The following is a 12,222-nucleotide window of genomic DNA, read 5'->3' on the forward strand; positions in this document are numbered from 1 at the left end:
AAACCCACACAAATATGACCCCAGTAACTCCATGTTTCATAACATGTATTAACTCTTGGAGTAGCAGAGCATTAAGACCGAGTGCTAATAGTGCACTGGGAGTAGCTAGAAACCCACGGCACTGAGCACAGGGGCCTCCTAGTGGCAAGTTAATTAAACTCAGACACAGCTGCTATGGACAACGTCCTGAAAATTCAGCCATGAGTTCTATTAACATTATTCTCATCATTGGGAAGAAGTCTTGGCTACATGGCCAATGCCGCCCTTCAACTCAACAGTCCTCCTGTATCAGCAACCCCTCCCCCAGGTGCTGAGATGAATTCCACAACATCCAGCCTCTTGGGGGTTGTGGGAGTTATGTGTATGGCTGTTACCTGCATGGAGGCCAGAAGATGGTGTCAGATCCCCTGGAACTAGAGTTACAGATGGTTCTGAGACCTGAGCTGTCTGTGCTCTTAACCATTGAGCCATCCATGATCCAGCCACTTTCTCTGAAAAGAGAGCTCTTGGTTTAACTTACTGTGGCCACTGTAATACAAGATGCCCTTCATCCCCAAAAGCAGGCCTAGAAAGCTCCATCATCGTAATCAATGCCATGGTCAGTAACGAGGTGCTCGGGGGAAGTTAAAGTGTTTTATTGATGTAGTTAAGTTCTGTACATTCTCCACAGATCATACGAAGGAGTTTGTAGGTGAAGTTTCCATCTGTGCATAGTGGGAAGGGGCATGGGGGGGAGGGGGATCACAGAAAAATACAAAAAAACAAAACAAAAACAAAAACAACAGCAGGTTACCAGAACCCTGAAAAACAAAACAAGCAACAAAGCGCTAAAGGCTGTGGCATCAACTCCAGCTGCGTGACATTACAGAGTGAGTGAAGGAAACAGTGTCTACAGATCCAATTTCATGTACAACCCAGAACATCGTCCTTTCACCTAATGAGGCCTCCCGTGAATTCTCCTGGGTCCTCAGCCATGTGTATATCGGTATTCTCTGAGGGGACATCAAAGGGGCTGGAGAGCGGTGGAGGAAGTGAGGTACGAAGGCAAGCAGAGGGTCAGTGCATGGGACGGAGACGTCCAAAGAAGGGGGTGGTGCACTCTTGGATGCACTTGCTGAGGAGAGTGGCTAGGAGGCTACCGTAAACAGCTGTGGAAGAACACAGAACAACTATGGGCTGGTTGCTGTGGAAGAACTGGATTTGAAGGAAAGCACAGTGGATCTAGTTTTGCATCCAGCTAGCTCAAGGTGACTTAGCCTTGCTTGGTGACAGCGCTGGACACCCGGCACTGGAAGCACTAGGCTTCCAAGGAGACTATGCCTAAAACAGTCAGTAACTGCATACAATGTACTTCAGTTCCACTTACATTTCTCAGCAACCTGAAAAGGGGAATACTGCCTTTATACATTAAAACAAAAGACGACAAAACCAGCCCAGCAAACGAGCCTAAAGAACGGACTTACAGTAACGGGAACAGCCTGTGTATATAGTCTATCATTGAAAAATCAACATTTTCCATTTATATAGAGCATGTGTGAGACAATACAATAGAAGTGGCATTTCTAATTTAAAAAAAGAAAACTACATCCATCAGATATCTGCAATAGATCTTTTTTTCATTTCACTTAAGGTTTATATATCATATATTGTTATATTAACATCTTTTTAACCCATTTAAAAGAATGGAAATTGCAATCCTACAGTAGTACTTTATAGTCTTAACAATCCAGGAGAGCAGGATGTAGGATGAGGCCTCTGGCACCGCTGGTGGTCAGCAGTCAAGCACAAACGCTGAGCCTCTTCCAGCCCACCTGCAGCAGCCTCAGCCAGGGTGTCGCACACGCTGCTGTCCTTAAATCTGCATCTGCTCCAGGTATTTGTAGGTTGGGTTTTCATAACCGTGGTTCTGCATCTTGTTCAAGTGACGCTCTTCTGGGGTGAGCATTGGATCAACCTGCAGAGACAAAGACCGCAGGTCACTGTGGGGTACTGAAGAGGCCTGCAGAGCCTCAGCGCACCAGGCTGTTCACTGTCCGACCCCCAGGACTCAAAGCAGCCCAGCACAGATCAAGCACAGAGGGAAGGGAAGAGGTCAGAAGAGCTCTCTCTGAAAGCTTGGCCCCAGTGACAGAAACAGCCTGCTGACAAACTTGACAATTTCTGTTTGATCCTTGGGATCCACATGGAAGGAGAGTTACTCCTTCTAATTGTACACACACACACACACACACACACACACACACACACACACACACACACACACACACACACACACACACGAGTAACTTAAAAGACCATTACTTAGGCTATCTCTAGTATGTTATCTGTCCTTGTAAGGCTCATTTGCTGTCCTGTTTTTAACACAAGGTGGCAGTGCTGCTCCCCTTGTCAAAGTGCTGTGAACCGGAACACACTAATACACACTTCCTCAACTTTTAAAGGACCAGTTTCTTGGTAGCCACAGTGACAAGTGGCTTCCAACCATCAGGTTCTGGGATAGTGGGCAAGTCATGTCATGCTCAGCTACCAGACAAGGAAAGGGTAGATGGGCTGTTCACTTTCAACTCAAACTCTGCCACAGAGGTCGGGTTCCAGCACTCATATCTTCTCTCCCACAGCATTACAATCCTAGACCTACACACCTAGAAGCAAGAACTTAACGTTTCCCACCGTCCACTAAAACTGAGCTGCACACGACTCAGATCGTGCATCAGCAGACACAGAACACAAACAGCTTGCATTTGCTTTCTGTCCCCATCTAACCGTTATAAAAGAGTATCACAGGCAACATATCTAGCATATTCAGGACCCTTGGTTCAATTCCCAGCAACATAAACAGGTGTACAACACACACACACTCACACTCACACCGCCATCAAGGACAAGTTTCCATAGTAACAAGTGGCTCTCTGAAAAACATTCCAAGAAACTACTGAAAAAACGTTTTACTTTCTGAAGCCTGTATTATGACCTCCTGGTACCGACCCACCTAACTGATTAAAAGCCATGCTGCAAGTGGGTGACAGTCCCTTGAAACAAGAGCAATGTAACTCAGTGATGGCTCATCTCCAAAACGTGACCTATACAAAGGACAAGAGCAGTAAGCCCAGCACTCAGGAGTCCAGATCTTTGAATTACAGTCCCAGGCCTAACCACTCATCCCCGGTTGACAGTGCAGAGCAAATCCTCATCACCTTAGGCCAAAGGGAGAAGGCAAGGCAGCCCAGTCCTTACCTCCACAATGCCATGGCTGATGGTGCCGTACTGCCTCTTCCTCAGCATCACCAGGCTGATGACGATGACTGTAGCAATGGCCACCGCGATGACCAGCAAGCCAATAAGGGCACTGCTGCTCAAACTGAAGTCCTCCCGTAGAGGCCCCACAGAGTCCTGAAACAACAGAACACAGTGACTGCCTGGAGATCAAAGGGGACCATGTGCCTCTCAGTGGGTTTCGAAAACTCTGGGCAACACAAAGATCTTGCTTTGTCAGCATCATTAACATCAGGAAGGTTGCCTACTTTTTCTAATCTGCATGAACATTTTCAGTTTTTGCAGTCATACTCAGAAATACGGAAAACTGGGCAAGAGCCCCTTGGTAACTGAAAATACTACAGATCTTTCATTTCCACTTGGAACTAAGATGACTGGAAAGTAAAAGACATGAGGACCGCCCTTCCATTCTGGATGAAACACATACCGGCTCTTCCTCCAGACCCCCAACTCTCTCAGCATTGAAAATCATTTCCTTAACATCCAGAGTCTCGTCAATGACCTGAAATCGTCACAAACATCAGCATTTACTCAGTGAGTAGGAGGGAATGAACACAAATGCCACTTCACAATGCTACGGGGCGCTGGGAAGCTATTTTCTTCCATCAGATTGATCCAGATCACTCAGCAAACCTTCAAAAGGAGGTAAGTGTGGGGCGGAGGTACTGTATGGTGGCTACTCTAATCTAGCGAGACTCTTTACCCGAACTTTCCTTGAAGTAACTGTGGTGGCGACAAAGCTCAGGACAGATAACTAGCAAATGACATTTAAACACTAAGTTCAGGTCCAGCCAACACTCAGCAGGTAAAAGTGCTTGCCAGGATAGCCGACAGTTTCTACATGGAAAGAAGAGAATGACTCCTAACAGTCCTCGGATCTCTACACACCACAGCATGCATGTGATACACCACCCACCCACACAAGAGCAATTAAAAAAAAAATCAAGTTCATCTGAAGCCGTTAAACAATCTAAATGGAGAGAAAACACCAGAAGAATGAAAGGAGGTATAAGAAAAACAGAAACTCAATTTTATCAATTTTCCACCTAATAAATGTTTACTTACTTGAACATAGCCTCTGATGTATACCTTTGGTTACAGGTATGTTTTTTCTACTATATACTAAGAAAAAAAAGCAGCTTCACTGGTCCCCTCACCAGCAATCGGTGGGCATGGCTGGTTGCTCCCCTATCATCTACTAGTGGATGCCTGGCTCACTATTAGCCTGGAGTACTACCCACCATGCCTTTTGCTCTAGTGTACAAAAGGAAGTGTGCTATGCAGAAGACAAGTGGCTCACCATATTTTCATCCATTTTATTCTTACTGTTGATCACCTTTTCTTCTGCACCAATCAGGCCCCCATCTTGCTCTGCCACTCCAGATCCTGTGTAGAAAATGTTGGCAGTTGAGTTCCTCGGCAGCTCACTTCAGACCAGTTTCTCAGAAGCAGCAAATCCCTGCCTGAGGGCCAGAGAGCTTCTTACCAAACACCCCCACGCTCTGTAAATCTGCAGTGGCATGTTTGAGGATGCGCTGTGTTTTGCAAGGATGAATGGTACAAGCACTTTCAAAAGACTGATGCATATAATGAAGGAAGACACAGCACTTACTGGTCTCCCACCTGAAGGAATGGAATGTAAGCCTTGGGAGAGAAGCTGAGCCTGAGGGGGCTCCATCCCTTACACACGATTCTAACAGCACCTGCTATGCAACCACACAATTCTTTGGTACCTAGAGCCTACTGAACACATAAAGGACTGCTACTGCATGTGTGTGGAGAGCGTAACAGTTTACTTCAAAAGAAATTGTTTCTGCTCCAAACCCTTGCCACCTTCTACCCTCAAGTCCTCCTATTTGCCCTTCAAACTTCAGGATCTCTAGGGAGACATTTCTAGGTTGTAGCAGTTAACATACGTTTGTAATTATCTGTCTCCCAGTGGATGTCTAATCCCCCAGACTTGGATCCCAGAGTTACATCTCGAATGGTAGGTAAAGCCAAGGTGAATGGGAAGAAAACAGTTTATCCACATGGAGAATTTTAACCAAGGAGAAAGGAGCAAGAACAGCACCTGTCCTTTTTCCAAGGTCAGAAATGGCTTGAGCCAACATCACTCATGTGTGGCACCAAATACACACCACGTCTGGACTCAGAACAGACGCAGAAAGAAAAATCCCTTTTATTTTTAGCTTCAAGCGTGTGACTCCTGGCTATCACAAGTTACTTATTATAAGAATATATTTAGTATATATATTCATATACATATATATGAATGATTTGAATCGGTTATAAAGAGACTCTTGGCAGCCAACCTGACATGCTAAGGTGACTGCCTACAAGTGAGTGCCATGCAGGTTACATTCAGCCCTGCTGTCCTGGAGATGCCAAAGGCAGGCGATGACACAAAGACCAGCCTCAGAGAAGCTCTTCATTTCACAACTAGAGTCCCACAGGAGTGATTAATAATGGCAGTCACCAGGCTGCTGAGGTTGCAGCCTGGTTAATTTATTAACTTACTACACTGTAGCCAAAGTGGTGCATTTTTTTTAAAGCATTTACTTCAAAAGAAAAGCATAACCTGATACCAGTTATTTGTGTCTCAAAAAAAAAAAAAAAAAAAACAAAAAACAAGAAACAAAAAGCAACACTGCCTGCCTACGCTTCGAGAAAGAGGAATTTAGAAGGGCACTGGCTTACTTAGATGGATGCGCATAATCAAGACTACTAAATTCTAACTCTGAGCTCTTCCCACCTCATGCTCTTCTCAGAATTTTAAAAGTCATAAGGGCAAGGCTCTCAGAATACAAAGAAATACTGAATCAACTCATTTAAAGGCTCGCTCCAGGCTATCCCAATACTGCAAGTCTGACTAAACTTACTTTGGTTCCATAATGCACAGAAATGATTTTAATAGACCAAAGTTAGTAGTAATGTTGTTCCAACACATTTTTTAAAAATAAGGCAGCTAAAGACAGTGGAGCTTAGTGTCTAAGATGTACACCTGAGATAAATATTAGCACAGTGACTTCCAAGAGGAGACACAGTCCAGTAATATTAGCATGCAAAGAATTTTCAACAGAGTTAACTCATCCTTTTTGATTCTAAGAATAAAATATGGCATAAATTAGAACACAGAATTGTGAGCTAGGGAATCTCACTTGTTACAGCCGTGACCACACTACCAAAGCCAAGAAAGTACACTCATAAAATACACTAAGAACAGGCACTACTGCCCATGACTCAAGAGAGGGGACTGTCTAATCACCTGGGACATTCTGTAGCTGTTACTTGTAACTCAGGCAACAGAAACCACATGGGCCGTGAAGACAGCCTGGGGTCCAGACCTTGATCCTTTAGTTTCTTAACTTGCAGAATTGGGAAGCAACACATATAATCTCAGAGGGTTTTTCAACTGCCTAATCTATAAAACTGAGCCAAAAATGCTGCCCAAGAGGGAGGTTTGGTGGGTAAACAAGATAACACAGCAGTGTTTTAGACTGCAGACAAAGCACCTTGTGTTTTAGACGTGCTACCACTCAGGAACATGAGATAGTGGCATGGACAGAAGATAAGACAGCAAAGGGGGAAAGCCACTGGTAATGACAGGGAAAAAAGAGGAAGGAAAATGACAGCCTACCTGACTGCAAAAGTCAAGCGTGGTCTTACACAGACTAGCTACAAACAACAATTCTGTTAAACTGAACATCCTTTTTTGACATTTCCCCAGACAAAGACTTAGGAAAGCATCTGTTTCTTGGGCAACTAGACTAGGAAAGCCAGGGGACTTGTTAGTAACATGGAGGCAGGGCTACTCTAGCTTCGCTCACAGCCATGGCTAAGGAAATGAGGTGGGGAAAGTCAGATGGTGGTATGAAACATAAAATGAAACTTCCAACACACCGGGGAAGTGAGGAGGAATGAGGTCTTAGGGAACATCTTTGACAAACCAACCTTTTTTCATTGGGTGGTACAACTCCGGCTGAGTGTCTAGCAGAAAGAAAACAATAAAAAACAAAATAGCACAAAAGGAGATTAAGAAAGAAAATGGTTTCCTTCTAAGTTCCTCTCTATAATGTGACCAAAAGACATTTTCCTTAAAAACTGTGCCTGAGATTCCCATAAACAAGCTGACCATGACCTAAATAGCAAATGGCTACACGTGTTCCTGAGGAGAGAGAAGCAGGAAGTCAGGATCCGCCATCTAAGAGACATTTGGAAGAGCCCCGTATTATTCAGCTTACCCCATAAAACTATTCTTCTTCTTTTTTTTTTTTTTTTAAAGAAAACAGTAAAAAAATGAAGTTAGTATTGTGGTTCACTAACAGAGACACATGCTTTCCTGTAATGTTCTAATCCTGAACAAAGCAGAGAGAAGCTGTACATTCATGGCCACCGCACTACCTCATGGAGGTTTGGGATCTGTGGAGTGGGAATTAGGAATGGGGTGACATCACTTTACCCATGTTTCTTAGGTACAGGAGGGTCAGGTACACAGGGCCTGAACCTCTGAGCTAACTGGCTCCAAAGGTGTTTTTGTGGAAGTCTAAAAGCTACCTTGCATGCACACCTTTCCCACTGGTCTGGTACCTTCACTAGGCTACGATATCTAATCAGTCACGTGACTACCCCAGAAGCTACAGGGACTGAAATGTCAGTGTGGATCCAAATGCACTTAGCATCTAAGCTAAGGGACACTCTGGACAAGAACTTAATCTGTTCAAACCTTAGGTTTTCCAAATGGGACCCTCACAGTACCTACCTTCAAAGAGTGTTGTGAGGATTGGACAAACAGCATCCAAGCGCCACACCTAACTAAAGCTGGCACGGTTAGGATTCCAAAGCCACGGACATTTCTATCCTTACCACCCTCACCATCAAAACAGCAGGAAATGGAATCTGATTATACAAACCAGGCTTAGGGCACAAGTCTCAGCAGCTCGTTTATTTTTGGTACAGACTCATGATTTTCTGGGACACTTTTAGACACTGAGAGAATCACCAAGAAAAACATGCCTATGAATCAATTATACAACTTCTCACCTAACTCACTTTAGAGATACGACCCTGAGCCAGTCAGGGCACCACCTCAGCCTCTCCCCCTAATCTGCCTCCAAGACTGCGGGGAAAAGAATGAATATAACCAACATCAACTCAAAGGGATGCATCCCCACATGTAAGAGACATCAGGAAAGCAGAAGGCTTGCTCCAAAAGATGAGACATAGTCCTGACTTCCTAATGGTATTAGAGTGTAGTATTACTTCCTCACGGAATTCAGCACAATCCTGCACGTAGCAGGTGTAGGGGAAAAACATGTCCTCCCTTTCCCTGCCTCTCACAACAGCACAACCTCCCCAACTCCATCAGGTTTTAAAAAATACAATCCAATTGTCTAATTTTATGCTCTTCTTCTCTGCTCCTAGGGATGGCTCTGAGGACCATACATACCTTCATTCTCAGACAAGGATGGGAAGGGATGGAAAGGGTGGAACGGCGGGATCTCCTCACTCTCCTCAGAGCTCACCCGGACATCCACAGGGTTCTCTGAGATGGAGGAGGTAAACTGGTCCATATCTGCTCGCTGTTCCTGAAGGAGCTCATCTAACAAAAGCACAACAGGGAGCAGATAAGCAGCTTTTAGAAGTAGGTGTAGGCACAGGACCAGCACTCTAAGAAAGGCCAATTCTTGTCACCCCAGACCTAAGACCTGGGAACAATTCTGTAGTCTGCAACCCACCTCTTGTCTAGCTCCTGCCTATGTCTAGCTCCTGCCTACTGCCTGACTTTATAGGACATGTGGTCCGTCTCTAACTCCTCACACACAACAGCAACTAGACACCTTTGAATTATTTCACTATCTCTGCACAGCAACAGGAATTCTAGCAGATATTATCTACAGGTATAGCATTTTTACCCCGGAGCGTGCAGCACAAGACCAATGGTATAGAATGACTACAAGGTAAACTGGAGACAGGAAACTTCCTAGGCCCTGCGATTTCACACCCGGGAGCTTCTTCCGCTAGTAAGAGTGAAGGTCAATGAAATTCAAGGCTCCGTGGCTCCAAGCCAGTACATCTGTCTTTGGAGACTCCTCGGCCTTGTCATATAAACCTCCAGTCAATGCCAGGCTTTCTGAAAGCATGGTGTGCTAAAGCCTGTCTCCCCAGCCTTGCTTACTCCTTACATGCTTCATCCTAGTCGGTCATCACTTCCTGGCCTCAGCAGCCTGGCTTTGATATAGTTGGTACCCACCAATTTCCTCCTGAATCTCTTGAGCCACATAAGGCACTTTGTACAGCAGAGAGAGACTTTGGTTCCTTCTTTCTTCAATCACATGGAGGTGTGTCATCACCTAGAAGCACAATATTGAGAGAGGCCTCGCTGAAAACTACCAAATCGGGAGGAAAAAAACACCCACAGAGAGCTCCAGAGACCCAAAGGTTCTCTTTCCTACTCAATGCAGCAGAGCAGGAAAGCCCGAGAAAGCACACCACGTGAGTGATGCAGTGACTCGCCTACAGAGAGGGCTACACTTGCAAAATATGGTCCTGAGGAGCTGGAGAGATGCTCAGTGGTTGGAGCATTTGCAGCTCTTGTAGAGGACACGTGTAATACCCGCATGGAAGTTCACGACTGCTCCTAACTCTAGGTACAGGGGATCCTAAACAGCCTCTTTCTGGCCTCCATAGGCACCAGGCACACATGCCTCAAAACACCCATTCACATAAAATAAATACATTTAAAAATGAAAAACAAAACACAAGCTCACTAGTCAGTTGATTTGGTTTTTATACAAGACAATCGTCACTAAAAACACTGAGTACTAAAAACACAGAAGCCCGGGTTGGGAGGTACTAGACCTTAATAAATGTTTGCTGAGTCTGAGAGGAGGGAAAGTGCTGTCACTTTTTCAGCCAGTAAGATTAGAGCAGGTAAACTTACACTGAAACTATGGTGGAAAGGCATGGCTGCTCATGGACTTGGTTTAGTAAAACAACTGTCTAAAATATTATGGTTAAGGTCAGGACTAATTTACTCCCTTTTAAATTATGGTTATTAAAAAACAAAAACAAAAACAGATAAGGCACAAATAACTAATTTTTAGTAAGTGTTGAAGAAAGATTTATCCATGCTAGCTCACTATGTTTCCAAATACAAAAGCTTCCAAGATAGAAAAGGTAACTCACAGTCCCGTTACCCACTCAGGCCTAGGCCTGCACTTGCTGAGCTTCTCCTAAAGAGGGCGCTCAACACCAGTGTACTGTGTGGCCCTGAGGCCATTAACATGAAGGGTTGAAATGGAAGAAAAATTAAAGATGCTTTTACTGTAGATTGATGTGCTTCTGCCCTTTAAAAGCAAGATGACAGTAATTTAATTTTCTACTTGCCATTCTGCCAATCAAATATACTGATGGGAAAGCACAAGTGTGAGTGCCTTGGCAAAAAATGCAAATGGAATTGCAGTGTGCTTCCGGAGCCTAGGCCCATGCAGACACCATTATACCTCCTCAGAGGAATTAGGGCCCTGTGACAGGGTAAGAACCAACCACAGGATGAAACAGTGGGAATTAATCATGACAGACTCCTTAGAGCTAAAGAGCCTGAGTGGCAGGGATAAAACAGAGAAGCACTAAAAATATTACAGGACATTAATTTCAGACTATAAGGTATACATGAAACATAAATCAATTTCAGGTTTAAACTTGAATCGCACCCAAGAAAAATATTTTACAAGATTTATTTAACTTTATATGTATGGGTGTTCTGCCTACATATATGTCTGCGTACTGACTTGTTCCTGGTGCCTCCAGAGGGCCAGGCTGTGAGTAGCCACATGGGTGCTGGATATCAAACCCAGGTCTTCTAGGAGAACAGCCAGTGCTCTTAACCATCCAGCCCCCAAGAATCTTACTGTGCACATAGCAAACATTTTTTAAAATTACCAATCAGAAACACTTGCAGGCACGGCTTTTAAGTAAGGGATGTTAATCATGCAGCTAGGTGAGCGCTTACAATTCCCAGTGCTCAGGCAGCATAGAGGACAGGCAAGGCAATGCAGTTCAGTGCCCCATTTTGTCAGAATCACAAGCTGAGAACAGCTTACAGCTCCCAGCAGTCTGTCCGCAGAACTGCTAGGTTGGGCTGACTCTAATTCTTCATTTACCTGCTGTGGATCTTTGTCTCAAGAATTTGCTAAGAGGTTATTTCTATACTGATCAGCCACAGGGATGTGTAGCACAGCAATAAAGTACTTGCCTAGCACGTGTAAGGCCCCAGATTCTACCTTTAGCACACATACAAAAAACACCCCACCAAACCCAAACCCTCTCCATTATATTATTATATGCAATATATATTGTATTATAATATAAAGATAAGATTAAAAATATAATAAAGGATGTGGGTCAAGGATTCATTTTCCCGCCTGTCTTCCAGAGGCAGTCCCCAGCTCTTGGCATGTCCCTCTTCTACTCCATCTAGTATAAAGTAAAACCTTAACTCCCATACTAGCAGCTTCCTGGGCCACACAAACATCCCTTCCCACAGTCCATTCCTCACACATCAAAATTCTTCAATTCTTTCAAACATCCAACTACTAATGTGAACTCTGTACCTTGGAGGAAAGTAAATTTATTTTAAAAGATTTATTTTATATATGTGAGTACACTGTAGCTGTCTTCAGACACACCAGAAGAGGGCACTGGATCCCATTACAGATGGTAAGTAGTCAGTGCTCTTAAACTCTGAGCCATCTCTCCAGCCGTGGAAAACAACTCTTTATCTTCATAATTAACAAAATTAATTTTCTATTGCTCTGTGAGCTGTACACAAGGAATCCAACTTTGCATCGTGAATCTAACATATAAACTTATGTGGTAACACAAAACTTCTGCCCAACAAATGAGTGAAACTCAGCTGCAGTCTCCTAAGACTTCTGGGTAAATTATTGT

The 12,222-nt window shown here is 44.1% G+C and overlaps 1 protein-coding gene across 4 annotated transcripts in view; it reads right to left on the bottom strand.

Annotated features, from left to right (window-relative positions):
• Window positions 1-614: 614 nt before the first annotated feature.
• The window catches only part of Aplp2 (amyloid beta precursor like protein 2), a 61,163-nt gene continuing 49,555 nt past the window's right edge, over window positions 615-12,222 (bottom strand). For 2 of the 4 annotated variants that reach the window (XM_032911157.1, XM_032911159.1), the window contains 7 exons: window positions 9,524-9,623; window positions 8,720-8,872; window positions 7,225-7,260; window positions 4,574-4,659; window positions 3,701-3,775; window positions 3,235-3,390; window positions 615-1,954 (listed from right to left, as the gene is read on the bottom strand). In XM_032911157.1, coding sequence (XP_032767048.1) covers window positions 1,853-1,954; window positions 3,235-3,390; window positions 3,701-3,775; window positions 4,574-4,659; window positions 7,225-7,260; window positions 8,720-8,872; window positions 9,524-9,623 — 708 coding nt within the window. In that variant the 3' untranslated portion in view covers window positions 615-1,852. The remainder of the gene's footprint in view (window positions 1,955-3,234; window positions 3,391-3,700; window positions 3,776-4,573; window positions 4,660-7,224; window positions 7,261-8,719; window positions 8,873-9,523; window positions 9,624-12,222) is intronic. The other 2 variants (XM_032911161.1, XM_032911158.1) reach the window with 2 other exon arrangements.

The sequence above is a fragment of the Rattus rattus genome, chromosome 8, assembly GCF_011064425.1.
Source record: "Rattus rattus isolate New Zealand chromosome 8, Rrattus_CSIRO_v1, whole genome shotgun sequence".
In the NCBI taxonomy this organism is placed as follows: domain Eukaryota; kingdom Metazoa; phylum Chordata; class Mammalia; order Rodentia; family Muridae; genus Rattus; species Rattus rattus.